Genomic DNA, 21,854 nt, shown 5'->3' on the forward strand with positions numbered 1-21,854 from the left:
CCATCTTGTGTGTGGCTTAATCTTTGTATCGAGCCGGTAACTTTATCTGTCTTGTTCTAGTGGACAATACTCTCTCTGTTTTGTTTTGTTCAGATTTCCCTGCCCGTTTTCTACGTATTGGGGGGTCTGGATCGACCGCCTCTGTTGGTGACGGACAATTTGATGATCCGTATACCTCGTGGTCAGTTGACTCGCCGCCCGACGCAACCTCCGATAGACCACTGACATCGTCATCAGTTTGACGTCTGGGAATACAGGTGTCGGTGATGGTGGTGTCTCTATGGGGTTTTTGTACCATGAGATTATCTTTGGTCCACGATAGGCTTTGATATTATCTCCATGTATAACCACTCCGGGAATGGTTTCCTTACACTGTATTCGGAAAAGGACGTCTCCATATCTCTCTGTTATTACCCAGGGACCTGTCCAATGTCGTGAGATTTTCTTCTTTCGTCCTGGAGTGTTGTCGGTTTGATAGCGCCAGACGAGTTGTCCGATTTCGTAAGAATGCGCTTTGACGCGCGTGTCGTATTGTTTTTTCTGTCGCTTTGTCTCCCTTTTTAACTGCTGTCGTGCTATTTTGTGTGTCTCACGGAGTTTTTCTTGTAAATCTTGAACGTATTCAGCAGAACATTCCATTCCTGGGTCTTGAACAGGTGGTTCCGTCATGACGTCCAATGGTAAAACCATCTCCCTACCAAACACCATACGTCGCGGCGATATATTTGTACCGCTGTGAGGTGTACTGTTGTAGGCCATAGCGACAAACGGCAAATGTACGTACCAATCCCTCTGGTTTGTCTTCACATATTTCGCCAGCATATCTTGAATAGACCGATTCATGCGTTCCACCATACCGTCCGATCTAGGATGTAATGGCGTAGTCCTGGATTTGTGCATTTCTAGTAATTTGCACATTTCAGTGAAAACGACGCTCTCATATTGTCGGCCTTGATCAGAATGGATTTCTAAGGGACACCCATATCGTGTTATCCACGCTTTAACTATGAGGTCCGCCACAGTTTCTGCCTGCATGTCTGCCATGGGATATATTTCTGTAAATTTTGTGAAGTAGTCTTTGACGACGAGAATGTATTTGTTCTGGTATTCTGTGGTCGGAAAAGGTCCTGCTATATCCGTTGCCAGTCTCTCAAATGGTCCTCCCATCAAATACGGTTTCATGGCATGTCGTTTTGAATTTGGTGGATTTTTGTATTCGCCACATTTTTCACATGAAGATACATAGTCCTGTACCGTTGTGCTCATGTTTCGCCAATAATAAGGGCAGGTTTTTGCTTTGTCTAACGTCTTTGTAATTCCAAAATGGCCGCTGACACGGGCGTCGTGGAGATACCATATTATCTCGTTCACCATCTCGTCCGGAATACAAATCCTCCATTTTGTGCTCCCATCATCATTGTGCCATCGTAAACACAACACTTCGTTGTGTATTTCTAAAAGGTTCCATTTACCGATCCAGTATTTAAGTTCCGGACATTCAGGAGATATGTCTGTCCACACAGGCTTCTCCGTCCGTTCTGTTTTTAATTTGTAAAGTACACCAAGGATAGAATCCGCTTTTTGTCTTTGACGCAGAACATTTAATGTAAGGTCAACTTTCGGGGGAAGTTTCGTGCGAGCCACATGTGGTCGGTTGGGTTTCCTCCCCCTCCTTTGCCTAACGCCTCCCGGTGTTTCGTCTACACTTTTTAAGTTTTGATTATTTTCCGATCCCTCAGACATCGAGCTACTGTCTATAGCGTAAGTTGGATGAGGTTCGTTTGTTCTGCTGAAATGACATTTAAATGTATCTCTGATGATTCCTATCATGTTAGGGTCGATATCGACGATGTGTATCTCCTGTACATTTTCTCTATATTTTTCTGAGAACTTCAGTAATCCGTTAAGGTATGCCTACGCGCATATTTCCCTTGGTACTCCAAATAGTCCTGAGCTGACGGAAGATATAGCTACTCTGATAAAACCTTGTTTTTCAGCCTCCCGTGCAACATTCGTTATTGTTGTTTCTAGATTGTTTATACATTCATTTTTACTGTCTCTCCCGTAGTTGTCCCACTTCGGACCAAGACAGTGTATAATTCCGCGATACGGAAGGTCCCCTGCTGTGGTAGTAAATACACCTGTCTCTGGCAACCTCCCATGGGTCTTTAGGTAGTCTTCGCACTCCCTTTTGAAGTGGATTCCTGCTGCGTCGGCTATTACCCTCACCACACCGGCACCGTTGGTTAGGTGTTCATTTGCTGCGTTAACTAACGCGTCCACTTCAGCATGTCTGATATCTTTGGAATATATCGATATCTGTAGTCCGGATTTTGTTTGAAACACGACATCATTTTCTTCGTTTGTCTGTTCAGTTTCTTCGGTGTGTTTCTGTACTGTATCTACTTCCGGTTTTGGGGTTTCATAGGTGTATTCCCATGGCATTTTACATTGCTTACAAATATCACCATCAGTTCTGCACAGTCTTGATAACGCGTCTGCGTTACCATGTTTCTGTCCCGGTCTGTGAATGATCTTCATGTCGAATTGACTGAGTTGCTGTAACCACCTGTGTACCTGTCCATCCGGTTCCTTGAAGCGATTTAGCCAGGTAAGGGAACCGTGATCTGTACGTACTTTACACGGTTTTCCGATTAAGTAATGTTTGTAATACTTAGAGAAGTACACAAGAGCCAGCATCTCCTTTCTCGTAACGCAGTAATTTCTCTCTGCTTTATCCAAACTTCTACTTCCGTAAGAAATCACCCTCTCTTTTCCATCTTTAATTTGAGACAATATTCCTCCAATAGCGTAATTTGAAGCGTCCGTATCCAGAATAAATTCACCTCCGTTTACGTCTGGGTAAGCCAAGATTTCTGATCCTGTCAATCTTTGCTTCAGCTCGTTAAACGCCGTATCAGCGTCGGCTGTCCAATGGAATTTGTTGTCCTTTTTAGTGAGGTCAAACAATGGCTTGGCTATGGAAGCATAATCTTTGATAAACTGCCGGTAATAGGAAGTAAGGCCGAGAAAGCTTCTTACGTCTGTTATTGACTCTGGTTTTGGTAGGTTTTTAACTGTACTTATCTTGTCTGGATCCGTGCGTACTCCGTCTTTGGATACGATGTGTCTGAGGAACTTTGTTTCTTTCCGAAGAAAATGGCACTTTTTAGCCTTTAGTTTCAGCCCTGCTCCATTGATTCTTTCTAACACTTTCTCAAGATTGGCAAAATGTTCATCAAATGTTCGGCCGTAAACAATGATATCGTCTAGATATAAGACCGCTTTTTGCCATTGTAAACCAGTCAGGACTTTTTCCATTAGTCGCTGAAACGTTCCCGGGCTATTACATAATCCGAATGGCATTGTCACATACTGGTAAAGGCCTCCTCTCGGTGTCGCGAACGCAGTTAATTCTTTACTTTCCTCATCCATTGGGACTTGATGGTAAGCCATATCCAGGTCTAATGAAGAAAACCAGTCTGCCCCACTCAGTGCGTCGAGATTATCATCGATCCTAGTTATCGGGTATGCATCTTTAACGGTTCTCTCGTTAAGTTTCCTGTAGTCTACACACATTCTTCAGCTTCCGTCTTTCTTTTGCACAAGAACAAGTTGTGAAGACCATGGGCTTGAAGATTTTTCAATCAGACCTTGTTTCTCCAATTTCTCAATCTGTTCATCCAAAACGTCTCGTTTGTGTAGCGGGATGCGTCGTGGGGGTTCCTTAATTGGAGAATCGTTCGTTAGGCTAATCTTGTGTGTAGTCAGATTCGTCCGACCGGCCTCTCCAGGTTTCGCAAAACTAATCTTATTCCTTATTAGGAAACATTTGAATTCTCTGCGTTGTTTTTCATTTAATCCAGTACAGCCTTCTTCATACATACAGACTAAATGTTCAGGTAAGCCTTTATCCTCATCACACATAGATTGTACATGTAATACATTTTCTCCACTTTGGTATATCTCCTTAATCCTCGCTACTGGGGTAAATAATGCCATGTGTACATTCTTGTATATAGTTATGTCTGAATCACCCAGATTATAGACTCTCGTCGGGATACTGGATCCTGCAGCATCAACTAGCGTCCTGGCGATAGCTACTCCATACCGCTCCATAAAACGTTTCTCTGGGGTAAGTATTCCGGGTATCGAGATTTCAGTATTCCGGAAGTGGTTGTTGGTAACGGTAGATTTGATGATAGCCTCGTGTCCTGCTGGTACCACTACAGTTTCCAGGGCAATTACCCCCTCCCCCCCCCCCCCCCCCCCCGGATCGTATGTCAATACTGTCGTTGAGTGGCTGGCGGGCGCCATTGATAATGAAACAACCTTCATCGTGGTCCCAGTTACACCGGTATTGTGCAATAAAATCTTCTCCCAGCAGGTTGGTACTTATCTCCGCGACGATAACCGTGAAGTTGTATATATTATCTCCGAATGTGAGCTGCATGACACTCTCTCCCAAACATGTTACAGTACTACCTCCCGCGGCACAAAACTTTGAATTCACGGGTGATAAGAGTGGTTGTTCAGTAAGTTCATTATAGGTTTCCACCGAAATGAATGTTCTTTTTGCTCCAGTATCTATTTTCCATATCACTGGGCTTCCGTCATCATCACCTTTTATCATCATTGATCCATGATTTTTAACTAGCACCGCACCATCCCGTAATTTGTTTAAACTGGTGGTGTCTGGAATATGTCGTTTTTCAATTTCCGGTTCACTAGAAGTGGTATTAGTTTCCCCAACGGTTTTCGTAGGTAACTCCAACTTCTCACTACCGATTTCAAACGGAATGTCTGGCGATTTTGAGCACTGGTTCCGTTCATCGGCAGTTTGTGACCCGTCAATGGTACTGAAGGGCTGTTCATGACTTAGTGTGTTTTGGAGTGTTCTGGTTAACTGTTTGTACCTGATCTCACTTCCCGTTTCCCGGTGAGGGGATCTGAATGTGTTTCCGGTACTGTTACTTATTACCCGATTCTCCGTTCCCCACTTTGTCATTTTAGCCCGACCTTTACCTCGCCTGGATCGTTTAACTGCTTCGATCGGACCTAGACCCTCACGCCCGATCGATTGCCGTTTAAATCCCTACGATCAAATGTGTTTTGTCGCTTACCTCCATGAAAGTCTCTCCTCTGTGGATTTCCGAAGTTTTCCCGGTTTCCACGTGAATGATTACCATATCTTGTTTGTTGTGCGTTCAAATCGACACACATCACTGGCCTCACAGGAGGTTTATTTTCTCTTCTTAATTCCCTTTCTCCAACACGTAGACATTCTTCCTGCATGGCATTGGATACAGCTTCGTATATATTTCTTGGTTTGGTCCTCTTGACCGCGAGGCGAAATTCTTCCGATTCATTACATTTATCCAAAAATGCTTGGAGTGTGTGTTCCTCCACTAAATCAGGTTTATCTTGGTACGCTCGTCGGTATAAATCCTCCAGAGCTTGGCCGAAATCCCTTAGCGATTCTGACGATCTTGAGATTTCCGTCTCACTATTGTCGGCATATGGCACATTATCCAGCCAATCCTCCACTACTGAGTGTCGACTACTGTGGTTGTCGTTTGTTTTCATCTCCCGGTCGAACTTGACAACATTTTTCGTCATTCTTCTTATCTTGACGAATAAAAAACCCATGGTAAACAGTACCACACATACAAGCCCAATTTGTCCTTCTCGTTTAGCATGTCTCCGTAGGGCGTCGATATCGATAGCGATATAATTGGAGATGTACTCATAACTCCAATACACCAGTAGAGCAGTTAATCCTAATGCTAAAGTTACTAGAGAGGACACGCACACAAATAGCGAACAGCATCCCTCCTGTGTCGATCCATCTCGACCGGACGTGTGTGCGTCTGTAAAAACATCATCCTGGCGCCTCCTTTGTAGGGGAGTTCTAGCCGCCATGGACTTAGGTCTTCTAGGTGTGCTGGTAAATCTAGGATTTATCGGCGATACATCAAGTCCAGAATCAATCAAAGATTCTTGACGGAGAGCTTTATTGTGTTGTTCCATATTTAAAATCTCAACTTAAATCCCACACCGCTGCCACCAATTGTAGCGCGAAAACCCCCGGCGAACACAACAACCGTGTCACAGTTCCGGAGTCACTCGGCAATGCCCTCAGTGGTAGCGTCGGGCACTCGCTACAATGTCCGAGTTTTGGATAATTTAGTATACGTGGGCCGTCGAGAACATCACAAAACAACACCGTCTCCCGGTTTCAGACTCTTGTATTTAGTATCGACAACATGTACAACAGTTACACAGTTTGAGGTAATCCCTCTCAAACATATCCAGCACAATCCAACAAAGCAACACCTAGGCACCTCGAATCCGAACTCCCCGAGCTCTCTCTCACTCTTCCTTATATACTAAAGTCTGTCGGGCAACGATTGCCCGATCGGGCAAACGTGTCCTGAACTGACCTTCTGACATAACTTGACCAAATCCTGTCGGAGCAGTCGAACAAACTGCCGGAGCAGTCGGGCAAACTGTCGGAGCAGGCGGTCCGTTGACCTAGATATGTGGATACACATACATGTAAACATTTAGATGGTAATTAGGGATGAGTATATGATGACCATAGGGTAATATAGACAGAGGACCTATAAAGAACCCCCAGAGTGATCTCCCGAAGCCATGGGGCAATAAATCCCAAACAGTGTCAAACGTAGACCAGTAGCCACGGATCAAGGTAATTAACGCGTTATCAGTGAATGACCGGTGTATTACGCTGCCTAAAATCTCACGGTCGGCATGTACATAATTAAGTCGGGCAAAGTAGGGCAAATAGGGCACCCCATCTAATTACTCATGGTCAACATAAACCTGAACTACTAAAACTACTAACACTAACATTTCTAACTAAATATAATGGAATAACGAAATATACTACAGTTAATTCTACAAGGTGTTTACATGTTGTTGTTGTTTTGTTTTTTTTGGAATGGGGGATGTATAATTTAAGTCTATATGTATTTGATTAGGACCTATTATTGGCCCTTTGTAGCATATTTTGCAGACGCAATGTGGCATAATTTAAAAAAAAATGACAAAAAAAATAATCTAAAAATCTTAAAAATGTAGTATAAGGACTGTTATTCGCAGGTCCCTGCGTTTCCTTTTGATTAACGGCGAGTCAGGTGGTTGTAGCTGCGCTCTTGATTTTCTGATTTGGTAGGCTCTGCCATCCAAATTTGTCTACTTTTAATTTTTTTAAATGCTATTTGAGTTGTTAAGAACTCTTGTTGTTCTTCATCCTAAAAATCTGAAATCACCCTTTTTTCAGCATAATTGCATGTTGTAGTCAAAATGTTACAACGAAAGTGTTATCAAATATAACGTCTCTTTAAGTTATAACAATGTCGTTACAGCAATATAGTTATATAATATAGATATAATCTTGCATTTACGAGAGAAACTTGTCTCTGAAAATAGAATTTACTTTTGTGTACTGTTTAAAATTTATCTATTCGGTATTTTTTTTTCAAATTCGAACATCTAAAAAAAACAAAAAAAACCACTAAATCTCACAGTATTTTCTCCAGGAGTTTTAGGTAATGGAGTAAATTGTGTCTGGACATTAATAATATGTCTATATACATAAAATTATGAAATCAGTCAAAAGTTCAACTAAACTTGTGATTTAATTAAGTACATTTTTATTGTATGCATTAGCCTGCCTTTTGTGGAAGGTTACAGTCCTATAAATTTTACAGGATTCCACACATATTAAATAACGCGCAACGCTCTATGATTAACTTTTCTGTTATCAATTAAGAATTAAAGGACAATAACTTGCCAAATATGGCATTTTGATAATTATATTTTCGTTTTGAATTGAAGTGTTTGTGATATCAAACCTGTAACATTTTAAAATCATATTTCGTGCTGGCAGTTAGACCTGTTCCAGCTCCCGGCAAAAACTATAGTTCTAGGAATTAAACACAATACAATGGTATAAGAACCTTGCATTATCTAAACCCTAGACATTATTCTTATTCTTTCTAATCTGAGATTAACAAATAACAACAAAAACAAATATAACTTACGACAACGCCAAATCAGTATGCCAACCACGAAAATAACAGCTACTGCAGTAATTACCCATACAAGGATCATATCTGAAAAAAATAACTCTAGGTTATAGCTGATATATGATTTCAATACCCGGCAATACCCGACAATACCAGACAATATTCGAAGTTAAGAAAAAGACAATTTGATTTTAAAATAAATTCTTGCCTTGTCTTAAATTATTTGATTGACAAGATATTACAATTAAGGTACATTTTCAATGCCAATGTTGTATGGTATTCCAATCCAGGTGTTCCGTTATCAATGTAAAACAAGCTTACAGTTTAAAGACCACCTCTAAAACATTCTTGCACCTAAATGACATCAACGATTATTTGATATTGAAAAAATCACATGCTACGAAGGCATTTGTCTGTTCGCTTTTACGTAGGTCTCATTAACCATTCGACTGAATTAGTTCATATTTAAACAAACAACATAATTAAGTGCGACGTCTGGTTATGCTCCAGCGATCATGGGGAAAAGGATACATGTGAGCACCCGCTTCCCTTGCATTTATTTTAATATCAATTAAAATGAATTCGAAAGTTAAATAAAATACTTACTGCCTTCATTCGCATTTGTCACCGGGACTAAAAGAAGAAATGTTGATAATCATTATTATCATATGATTTAACAAGAGTACCGTCATTTTTACAAAGCTCGCCTCACATTGTGTATAACTATGGTTCACATTGTATATCACTATACCTCATATTGTATATCACTATACCACACATTGTATATCACTATACCACACATTGTATATCACCATACCTCATATTGTATATATCACTATGTCTCACATTGTATATCACTTTACCTCACATTGTATATCGCGTTACCTAACATTGTATATCTCTATACCTCACATTGTATATCACTCTACGTCACATTGTATATCAGTTTACCTCACATTTTATATCACTATACCTCACATTGTATATCAGTTTACCTCACATTTTATATCACTATACCTCACATTGTATATAACTAAACCTCACATTGTATATCACTAAACCTCACATTGTATATCACTATACCTCCGTTGTATATCACTTTACCTAACATTTTATATCGCTATACCTCACATTGTATATCACTTTACCTCACATTTTATATCGCTATACCTCACATTGTATATCACTATACCTCACATTGTATATCACTATACCTCACATTGTATATCACTATACCTCACATTGTATATCACTAAACCTCATATGGAATATCACTATACCTCACATTGTATATTACTTAACCTGGCTTCGTACATATAATGTATATTATAAGCTAACCAAATAAGACCAGTCCTTGGGTATACGGCTCTATATAGTCAGAGAATAGAAGAGCTTAAAAAGAACATCTGTGACTTTTATGTAACAAATGCTAGTGATACATGTAATATTCACGAACAGGCATGTTGCATGAAAACAATTATATTAAAATCTGCAACTTAGAATTTTAATATTACCTCTGGGTTCTGTCCTTTCTACGATGATATCTATGGTGATGTTGTTCGTCCCTAGCCGGTTAGAAGCCATGCACATATACCTCCCAGTATTAGACAGCTGGATGTTTTGAATGGAGACGTTAAAGGTCACCAAGTTGTCTTTTCTGTGAGTAATATTACACGACAATTTTGAATTGCCATTTAATTGGTGACACGAAAAGTTCGAAGGATTCAGGTTTGACGTTACCGAGACAGATGTTGAAATATATTCTCCAGCATCACATGTCAGAATTTTCCCATCTTCAGGCGAGGAAATCTGTGGCCTTGCTGCAAAAAACAAAATATAAAAATGCTTATTTTCTTGCTGTTAACAGCATACTTTTAACTCAATATATTTATTCTGACGACTCTATATAATATCTGAAACAAATATGTTACAAAATATCACCATAGAAACATGCACCATAGAAAGGTGAATAAATACTTAAAAAGCGCGGTTTGCTTAAAGGTCATGCAAAAATATACGAAGGTATACCGATGAGATTCATTATGATATGCATAACATAAAAGATAACTAATGGAAAGCCTTGAGTTTTGCAATCTTATTTTGAATCTGCAATTTTCAAAAACGTTTCGAATGATAATTACTCCGAGCCAACGGCACTGAGAGACTGTATTTACAGTCTAGTGGGTAAGATGAACTACATTGTAGTTTCTGGAACATTATAATTTTTTTTTTTTTTTTTTCCTTTTCAATCGAAAATTTTAAAATACGTGAAATTACATTATAACATGTATGGATATTTGGCCTGTACAAAACGAGTCTATGATAAATGTCTACAATGCCCCTCTTTAGACCCAGTCATGCCTGGAATGATTACTCTCCAGTCTTAAGCATGTCCGTAGAGATTTTGATTTAAACATATTTTATTGTCAAAACACAAATGGGATTAGACACAAGTATAACACTTATAATCCGTCTTTTCCCGTATAACATAAATGCTGAAATGAATATACATGACCGAAAATAATAAAGACGATTGATGATGATATGAACATGTCCAAAATAGATATAAGATAAAATTTACCATATACATATGTCATATTATGAAGTCACTGTACCCGCATGTCTGGATTGAATATAAGTTAATTTACAATGTAAAGCTATGGAGATACATATATTTCATATATATATATATTAAGTGCATTTAGCTAAATTTCTTGCTCCAATAGAATGTTCAACTCATTGTTATTAAGAGCAACAATAGTGTATACTGCACATATACACGAAACGTGCTGCATGTACATGTTTTACAAATAAACTTAAATTATCAGAGTAAATGACTTCATTACTGATTAACATATTCATATGCAAACATGTATGCAATTCCAGATAATATGAATAAATATACCAACAGATTGTTAGCTTCGATAAACTATTGAAATACATTACATTTAACAGAAGGAAAATAGTTTTTGCACTTGTGCTGTAATAACTAATACCTTTATCAGTAAATAACGTATTAAAAACAACCTAATCATTAGATTGCATCCTAATAGCCAATTGGCAGAGTGCACCGCAGACCGCTAGACACTTCCAGAAACTCACTACACAAATAGCACCGCACCAGGAATGTATGTTCTTTCTTTCTGTACCATATCACAGATCCCGTCCCCCGGGCTTTCCGAGCTTTAAACTCCCTGCTGGTGGGGACGCGGTGAACCATGTCAACTTAGTATCACAATGCCACCGAGATGTTAGGTTAATTGTATGTTAGCTGAATTAATTAATCAAAACGTTTAGTATGGCCAATAAAGTCTTGGACTAATAAAAATAAAGTACGGTTTTCGTTTTCAGAAAGCATGTCAGAACCGAATAGCAACATATCTGTTGATATATCAAGTACATTCACCACGTTAGTAATTTTGTGTATCAATATATTTCTAGAAGCCACAAATAATGGACATTCTAACAAAACATGTTCTGCATTCCCTATACCATCAGAGCATCGACTCGATTAAATTTAATACGTTTTAGATCTGCACTTTAAGCGCTACATTTATACCTAAGCCTTGTATGCAAGGTATTCAATTTCCGATCACCTGAAGAATAAAAACAGTGTGTACTTAATTGGGCATAATGTCATGTAAATAGGAAGGGGTAAGGTTATTGCGTATTTTGTAAAATAAAGTAAGTTTTCTAACTTTACGACGATTACTTAAAGTATCCCATCCTGTTTCATAACATAAACTTTGTCGACTTGTGAAGATAGGGAGACCAGAGACAATTCTGGCAGCTTCTAACTGAAGTTTCTCTAACTTGTCTGAATTTATACTATTACATTCATCCCATAGTTCGCAAGCATATTCCAAAAGAGGTCTTATAAAAACAGTGTACAATTTTGACAATGTATCTCTATTTAAAGTAAATTTTAATTTACGAAGGACTGGTAAGTGTTTTGAAGCTGATTTGCCTACATTTTTTACATGTTCTATCCATTTGCACTTGTCATTTAGCGTTACTCCTAGATGTTTGTGGTTTGAAGATATCTGAGGTGGTGTATTATCAAATGTCAAATTTATATTTAAAGGGGTTGTAGAACAATGGAAAACTACGACATCAGTTTTAGAGGAATTAAAATTTACTTTCCATTTATCAGCCCATTCTTCTATCAGCGCAAGATCGTGATTCATTACTTGTTCTATTTCTATTAATCTATTAGAGGAAAATGATAAGGATGTATCATCAGCAAACATTCTTGCTAGTGAATGTAAACTATCCGATATATCATTTATAAATATTAAAAATAACAAAGGACCAAGAACAGAACCCTGTTTAACACCTGCTTTTAAAGGACCACTACCTGTTGTTTCCTATCCTGTAAATAATTATGGATCCAGGAAAGAATATTTCCTCTTATACCGTACGCATGCAATTTTATCACCAGACCCCTGTGCCAAACTCTATCAAAAGCTTTGGATATATAAAAAAAGTCATACATGTTTTTTTTTCTTTCTAATGCTGAGCAGATATTATGATATATTTCAATTAGCTGGTAAACAGTCGAATGTCCTTTAACAAAACCGGACTGATATTTATATAATAAGTTATTATCTAGTTAATAGTTATGGAGGTATTTATGTATAATTCTTTCAAACAGTTTACCAACAATGCTTAGTAATGAAATAGGTCTGTAATTAGAGGGTAAGAATCTCTCATTTTTCTTAAATAATGGTAGAACAGTAGCCAATTTCCAGGCGGAAGGATAAATAATATATGAAGCTGTTCACAAACTGTTTCTGCAGTGTTTTTCAACATGTTGTGGCTTATAAAGTCAACCCCTGTTGCCTTGTTTAATTTCAAAGTTTTCAGAATATCAAGAATATCGGTTCTGGTAAATGTTATTGTATGAATTGATGAATAACAGCGGGATTAGAAACTAGGGTTATCTAGATCGTCACCGATATTTGCTTTTGAACAGAAATAGTTATTTAAAACATTTGCTTTACTTTCATCATCATGTACTAAAGATTTTTTTTCATGGTTAAACAGTGTAGGAATAGTTTCTGCCTTTGCTGATTTCCCAATCAATCGGCGCATAAGTCGCCAGTAAGATTTTGAATCAGAGGCATCTAGTAAATCTATCAAACCATTAACATTAGCGAAGAAGGATAACTTAGCTTACTTTTTCATGTTGTTCACTTTATTCCTTTGATCTTTAAATGTTTTTAAACTATTAATATCTTTATTGTTTCGAAATTTACTGTGTAATCGATTTCTTTTCCTTATTTCAAGTCTTAGTTCGGATGTAAACCAATGTTTATCATTTTTTCTAATAGTTGTAGATGTAGAGATCGGGAACCAATGTACAATTTATGAGTCCAATTAAGCCTCCAGTCCAATATGTAAGACACAAGAACAAGAACAAACACACGAAAATGCAAAGCATCATACTTACTATAGACAATCAATTGCTGGGTATTTTCACCACTGCCTGCTGTATTTTCTGCACTGCATGTGTAGTATCCACTATCTTTCGTAGAAACCTTCTGAATGATGTGTGTGACCTCTCCGTCTGGTTGAATGTTAATGTTAAATTTTTCTGATTTTTGCCCATCTTTGCCCCTAAATGTCATATTAACGTAGTTAGGTTCTGGAATTTCCTTAACAAAACATCTTATAGTATGCACTGATCCCTCATCGACGTAGACGGTTTTTTGCATAACCACGATAGGACGTGCTACAACAAAACATTGAATCGTTAGTACCAATATGTAGTATCAATAGCAGGACCTGCACAAATAAAGATGACCAATACAACTAGTAAAAATAACAAATGTGTAATTAAATAATCAAACTTTTGCCGCAAATAAACTTGACACGGTAAAACAGTTTCTGAAAGGCTTTTCAAAGTATCTAAACAGACCTGTTACAAGGGTGACTAAAGCTCGCGTTGACACCGACATTTATCCAAATGAACTCTCAGATATCTCTGAGGATTGTCTTTGTGCATTAATGGTAAATTGCCTGTACGATGAACACTACTCAGCTACATGTCAATGTACATCTATACGTACTATCTTTGAAATTGCATGTATTTATATAGACTTTTTGACCTTCCTCCAGAATGTCCGATCTACTAACTAGACCGATGTCTGTACACTTCTATCACAGATTTCTGAAAGGACTAACTCATGAAAAAATCCTTAGCGCTGTTGAACAGACAATAGACAAAGAAAATTAAGATCAATCCAGATACTTGACAAGACATGTGTGATAACATTGAAAAATGAAACATCGAAATCAGTGCTCTTATCAGAAGGAATAGTAATCGATCTCCAGACTATTCGTCTAACTAGTGTGGAGAAAAACATTACAAACATTACTATAAAAGATGCACCAGTTGAAATGTCTGATGAATTCATATGCACCCATATGTCAAAATTCGGAGAAATCGTAAACGGATCTATGAAAAGGGGAAAGATTAAGGGAACCGACATAGAAAATGGTACACGGTATGTATCACTAGTGAATTGTGTGTCCATCCTACCGTTAACAACAGATTTTGGAAGATTCTCGGTCCGATTATTCCGTGACAATAATCGTACGCCATGTTTCCGATGTGGACAAACAAATCACCCGTCATATCAGTGCCCGAAAAGGAATGAAACAATCAGGAAATGCCACCGATGTGGCAGCCCTGAACATCTCATCCGAGATTGTCCTAAAGCGTCATCCGACGAGAGGAGGTGTCATTTTTGCAACGTAACAGGTCATATTCAACGTGACTGTCAACAAAAAACACGCCTTGAACAATATGGAGAGTACGCCGGTGAAATAGAGGATCCGGATATCAACAACAAATCCACGTGTTCCACAGCTGATCATGGTCAGCTGACACAGCAAAACAAACAACAGAGACACGGTCTAATTATTGGAGCGTCGAACTGCAAACGAATTGACACGAGTGGGAAAAATGTTACCAACGTCTCAATATCAGGCGCGTCCTTCGATAACATTGGGGATAACATAGACAAGGCAATCGCGGAAACGCGCACGTGTGACAGTGAAATCAGTCATGTGGTGGTTTGCCTAGGAACCAATGACATCACCAAACATTACAGTGACATAGACAATGTTTACATCAGCATCACTGAGGCGCTTACACAAGTGGGGAACGCCTTCCCAGACGCATCAGTAGGTGTGTGTAACATTATCCCACGGAAAGGGAAAAGCAACCGCATACGCGAACTCAATGAGGCCACGGTTAACGCGAACAAGTTCATCGAGAAACTGTGTAATAGAACTGACAATCTCACATTGATTGATACACACAGTGAGTTTGACCAGAATGGCTCACCGGTAAAAGGTAACTATGACCTGAATGACCCAAGTGGTGTACACATTAACAATAAAGGTGCAGAAACACTGCTGGGTCCCATTCTAGACTTCGTGAACGGTGAAGTAGACATAGAAACCTCCAAAACTCCTGCAAAAAGTAAAAAACGCTACCTCAGCAGTCAATCTACCCCTCCCTCTGAGAGACCGTGCTCAAATGCCAGTAGACATGACAACAGAGGTGAGACAGGTGCTCCAGTAGCCAAATAAACTGTCATTAGAAATAAATAAATATAAACATGATCCTTTGTACAGAGATGTATAGATACCATTATTTACTTTTTTTACTATTTGCTTATCTAAATGTTAATATACATGTATTGTGGAATGAAACCAAAGTAATTATGGGGAAAAGAGAGAGAGAATCAAAATATACATACATGTATTGTATATGAAAGCCTGTATTCATTTAGCGTGTTTGAATGTCAATGGATTGAGAGATAATAAAAAGAGAGAGCGAATTTTTAGCTGGATCAATAGCCAAAATTATAATGTGATATGTTTACAAGAAACACACTGCACAGATATAGATACTGTTAAATGGAGTAACAATTGGAAAGATTTAGGGGGGAGTGGCAGCATATGGAACAATGGAAAACATGACTCTAGAGGTGTTGCCATCCTCTGGAAAAAAACTTCAAATATCAAAACTATAAAAGAAAACTATAGAGATCAATGTGGCAGAGTATTAGCGGGTACCATAGAATGTGAAAATAAAACATATACTATTACAAATATATACTGTCCAAATAAAGGTGCAGAAAGAAAAGAATTCATAACAAACTTAAATGCTATTATGGAAAATACGAATGAAAATATTGTAATGGGTGATTTTAATTGTGTCCTAGACGGATACAAAGATAGAGCTCCACAACTAACCTCTGAAGATATTGGTAAAAAAGAACTGAAAATATTCTTGGAAAAATAAAAATTGGAACATATCTGGCGTGAAAAAAATCCAAACTTAATTAAATATACATTTAAAAGGGGTACATCAAAATCGAGAATTGATCTGATACTAACAGAAAAAACTATAATAATTATGGATCCAGGAAAGAATATTTCCTCTTATACCGTACGCATGCAATTTTATCACCAGACCCCTGTGCCAAACTCTATCAAAAGCTTTGGATATATAAAAAAAGTCATACATGTTTTTTTTTTCTTTCTAATGCTGAGCAGATATTATGATATATTTCAATTAGCTGGTAAACAGTCGAATGTCCTTTAACAAAACCGGACTGATATTTATATAATAAGTTATTATCTAGTTAATAGTTATGGAGGTATTTATGTATAATTCTTTCAAACAGTTTACCAACAATGCTTAGTAATGAAATAGGTCTGTAATTAGAGGGTAAGAATCTCTCATTTTTCTTAAATAATGGTAGAACAGTAGCCAATTTCCAGGCGGAAGGATAAATAATATATGAAGCGGTTCACAGACTGTTTCTGCAGTGTTTTTCAACATGTTGTATCTTATAAAGTCAACCCCTGTTGCCTTGTTTAATTTCAAAGTTTTCAGAATATCAAGAATATCGGTTCTGGTAAATGTTATTGTATGAATTGATGAATAACAGCGGGATTGGAAACTAGGGTTATCTAGATCGTCATCGATATTTGCTATTGAACAGAAATAGTTATTTAAAACATTTGCTTTACTTTCATCATCATGTACTAAAGAATTTTTTTCATGGTTAAACAGTGTAGGAATAGTTTCTGCCTTTGCTGATTTCCCAATCAATCGGCGCATAAGTCGCCAGTAAGATTTTGAATCAGAGGCATCTAGTAAATCTATCAAACCATTAACATTAACGAAGAAGGATAACTTAGCTTACTTTTTCATGTTGTTCACTTTATTCCTTTGATCTTTAAATGTTTTTAAACTATTAATATTTTTATTGTTTCGAAATTTACTGTGTAATCGATTTCTTTTCCTTATTTCAAGTCTTAGTTCGGATGTAAACCAGTGTTTATCATTTTTTCTTATAGTTGTAGATGTAGAGATCGGGAACCAATGTACAATTTATGAGTCCAATTAAGCCTCCAGTCCGATATGTAAGACACAAGAACAAGAACAAACACACAAAAAGGCAAAGCATCATACTTACTATAGACAATCAATTGCTGGGTATTTTCACCACTGCCTGCTGTATTTTCTGCACTGCATGTGTAGTATCCACTATCTTTCGTAGAAACCTTCTGAATGATGTGTGTGACCTCTCCGTCTGGTTGAATGCTAATGTTAAGTTTTTCTGATTTTTGCCCATCTTTGCCCCTAAATGTCATTTTAACGTAGTTAGGTTCTGGAATTTCCTTAACAAAACATCTTATAGTATGCACTGATCCCTCATCGACGTAGACGGTTTTTTGCATATCCACGATAGGACGTGCTACAACAAAACATTGAATCATTAGTACCAATATGTGGTATCAATAACAGGACCTGCACAAATAAAGATGACCAATACAACTAGTAAAAATAACAAATGTGTAATTAAATAATCAAACTTTTGCCGCAAATAAACTTGACACGGTAAAACAGTTTCTGAAAGGCTTTTCAAAGTATCTAAACAGACCTGTTACAAGGGTGACTAAAGCTCGCGTTGACACCGACATTTATCCAAATGAACTCTCAGATATCTCTGAGGATTGTCTTTGTGCATTAATGGTAAATTGCCTGTACGATGAACACTACTCAGCTACATGTCAATGTACATCTATACGTACTATCTTTGAAATTGCATGTATTTATATAGACTTTTTGACCTTCCTCCAGAATGTCCGATCTACTAACTAGACCGATGTCTGTACACTTCTATCACAGATTTCTGAAAGGACTAACTCATGAAAAAATCTTTAGCGCTGTTGAACAGACAATAGACAAAGAAAATTAAGATCAATCCAGATACTTGACAAGACATGTGTGATAACATTGAAAAATGAAACATCGAAATCAGTGCTCTTATCAGAAGGAATAGTAATCGATCTCCAGACTATTCGTCTAACTAGTGTGGAGAAAAACATTACAAACATTACTATAAAAGATGCACCAGTTGAAATGTCTGATGAATTCATATGCACCCATATGTCAAAATTCGGAGAAATCGTAAACGGATCTATGAAAAGGGGAAAGATTAAGGGAACCGACATAGAAAATGGTACACGGTATGTATCACTAGTGAATTGTGTGTCCATCCTACCGTTAACAACAGATTTTGGAAGATTCTCGGTCCGATTATTCCGTGACAATAATCGTACGCCATGTTTCCGATGTGGACAAACAAATCACCCGTCATATCAGTGCCCGAAAAGGAATGAAACAATCAGGAAATGCCACCGATGTGGCAGCCCTGAACATCTCATCCGAGATTGTCCTAAAGCGTCATCCGACGAGAGGAGGTGTCATTTTTGCAACGTAACAGGTCATATTCAACGTGACTGTCAACAAAAAACACGCCTTGAACAATATGGAGAGTACGCCGGTGAAATAGAGGATCCGGATATCAACAACAAATCCACGTGTTCCACAGCTGATCATGGTCAGCTGACACAGCAAAACAAACAACAGAGACACGGTCTAATTATTGGAGCGTCGAACTGCAAACGAATTGACACGAGTGGGAAAAATGTTACCAACGTCTCAATATCAGGCGCGTCCTTCGATAACATTGGGGATAACATAGACAAGGCAATCGCGGAAACGCGCACGTGTGACAGTGAAATCAGTCATGTGGTGGTTTGCCTAGGAACCAATGACATCACCAAACATTACAGTGACATAGACAATGTTTACATCAGCATCACTGAGGCGCTTACACAAGTGGGGAACGCCTTCCCAGACGCATCAGTAGGTGTGTGTAACATTATCCCACGGAAAGGGAAAAGCAACCGCATACGCGAACTCAATGAGGCCACGGTTAACGCGAACAAGTTCATCGAGAAACTGTGTAATAGAACTGACAATCTCACATTGATTGATACACACAGTGAGTTTGACCAGAATGGCTCACCGGTAAAAGGTAACTATGACCTGAATGACCCAAGTGGTGTACACATTAACAATAAAGGTGCAGAAACACTGCTGGGTCCCATTCTAGACTTCGTGAACGGTGAAGTAGACATAGAAACCTCCAAAACTCCTGCAAAAAGTAAAAAACGCTACCTCAGCAGTCAATCTACCCCTCCCTCTGAGAGACCGTGCTCAAATGCCAGTAGACATGACAACAGAGGTGAGACAGGTGCTCCAGTAGCCAAATAAACTGTCATTAGAAATAAATAAATATAAACATGATCCTTTGTACAGAGATGTATAGATACCATTATTTACTTTTTTTACTATTTGCTTATCTAAATGTTAATATACATGTATTGTGGAATGAAACCAAAGTAATTATGGGGAAAAGAGAGAGAGAATCAAAATATACATACATGTATTGTATATGAAAGCCTGTATTCATTTAGCGTGTTTGAATGTCAATGGATTGAGAGATAATAAAAAGAGAGAGCGAATTTTTAGCTGGATCAATAGCCAAAATTATAATGTGATATGTTTACAAGAAACACACTGCACAGATATAGATACTGTTAAATGGAGTAACAATTGGAAAGATTTAGGGGGGAGTGGCAGCATATGGAACAATGGAAAACATGACTCTAGAGGTGTTGCCATCCTCTGGAAAAAAACTTCAAATATCAAAACTATAAAAGAAAACTATAGAGATCAATGTGGCAGAGTATTAGCGGGTACCATAGAATGTGAAAATAAAACATATACTATTACAAATATATACTGTCCAAATAAAGGTGCAGAAAGAAAAGAATTCATAACAAACTTAAATGCTATTATGGAAAATACGAATGAAAATATTGTAATGGGTGATTTTAATTGTGTCCTAGACGGATACAAAGATAGAGCTCCACAACTAACCTCTGAAGATATTGGTAAAAAAGAACTGAAAATATTCTTGGAAAAATAAAAATTGGAACATATCTGGCGTGAAAAAAATCCAAACTTAATTAAATATACATTTAAAAGGGGTACATCAAAATCGAGAATTGATCTGATACTAACAGAAAAAACTATAATAATTATGGATCCAGGAAAGAATATTTCCTCTTATACCGTACGCATGCAATTTTATCACCAGACCCCTGTGCCAAACTCTATCAAAAGCTTTGGATATATAAAAAAAGTCATACATGTTTTTTTTTTCTTTCTAATGCTGAGCAGATATTATGATATATTTCAATTAGCTGGTAAACAGTCGAATGTCCTTTAACAAAACCGGACTGATATTTATATAATAAGTTATTATCTAGTTAATAGTTATGGAGGTATTTATGTATAATTCTTTCAAACAGTTTACCAACAATGCTTAGTAATGAAATAGGTCTGTAATTAGAGGGTAAGAATCTCTCATTTTTCTTAAATAATGGTAGAACAGTAGCCAATTTCCAGGCGGAAGGATAAATAATATATGAAGCGGTTCACAGACTGTTTCTGCAGTGTTTTTCAACATGTTGTATCTTATAAAGTCAACCCCTGTTGCCTTGTTTAATTTCAAAGTTTTCAGAATATCAAGAATATCGGTTCTGGTAAATGTTATTGTATGAATTGATGAATAACAGCGGGATTGGAAACTAGGGTTATCTAGATCGTCATCGATATTTGCTATTGAACAGAAATAGTTATTTAAAACATTTGCTTTACTTTCATCATCATGTACTAAAGAATTTTTTTCATGGTTAAACAGTGTAGGAATAGTTTCTGCCTTTGCTGATTTCCCAATCAATCGGCGCATAAGTCGCCAGTAAGATTTTGAATCAGAGGCATCTAGTAAATCTATCAAACCATTAACATTAACGAAGAAGGATAACTTAGCTTACTTTTTCATGTTGTTCACTTTATTCCTTTGATCTTTAAATGTTTTTAAACTATTAATATTTTTATTGTTTCGAAATTTACTGTGTAATCGATTTCTTTTCCTTATTTCAAGTCTTAGTTCGGATGTAAACCAGTGTTTATCATTTTTTCTTATAGTTGTAGATGTAGAGATCGGGAACCAATGTACAATTTATGAGTCCAATTAAGCCTCCAGTCCGATATGTAAGACACAAGAACAAGAACAAACACACAAAAAGGCAAAGCATCATACTTACTATAGACAATCAATTGCTGGGTATTTTCACCACTGCCTGCTGTATTTTCTGCACTGCATGTGTAGTATCCACTATCTTTCGTAGAAACCTTCTGAATGATGTGTGTGACCTCTCCGTCTGGTTGAATGCTAATGTTAAGTTTTTCTGATTTTTGCCCATCTTTGCCCCTAAATGTCATTTTAACGTAGTTAGGTTCTGGAATTTCCTTAACAAAACATCTTATAGTATGCACTGATCCCTCATCGA

General features: G+C 37.5%; 1 protein-coding gene across 3 annotated transcripts in view; it reads right to left on the reverse strand.

Moving 5' to 3' along the window:
- The window catches only part of LOC117317060 (hemicentin-2-like), a 47,540-nt gene that overhangs the window by 19,207 nt on the left and 6,479 nt on the right, over positions 1-21,854 (reverse strand). For 2 of the 3 annotated variants that reach the window (XR_004530086.1, XM_033871846.1), the window contains exons 5-8: positions 13,507-13,788; positions 9,569-9,874; positions 8,661-8,687; positions 8,070-8,141 (exon numbers count right to left, since the gene is read on the reverse strand). Coding sequence is in view for 2 of the 3 variants with exons in the window: in XM_033871846.1 (XP_033727737.1) it covers positions 8,070-8,141; positions 8,661-8,687; positions 9,569-9,874; positions 13,507-13,788 (687 nt within the window). In the remaining variant the exon portion in view is untranslated. Of the gene's footprint in view, positions 1-8,069; positions 8,142-8,660; positions 8,688-9,568; positions 9,875-13,506; positions 13,789-17,557; positions 17,831-21,854 lie in introns of those variants that run through there. The other variant, XM_033871847.1, reaches the window with a different exon arrangement.

This window comes from Pecten maximus, chromosome 18 (genome assembly GCF_902652985.1).
Source record: "Pecten maximus chromosome 18, xPecMax1.1, whole genome shotgun sequence".
NCBI lineage: Eukaryota > Metazoa > Mollusca > Bivalvia > Pectinida > Pectinidae > Pecten > Pecten maximus.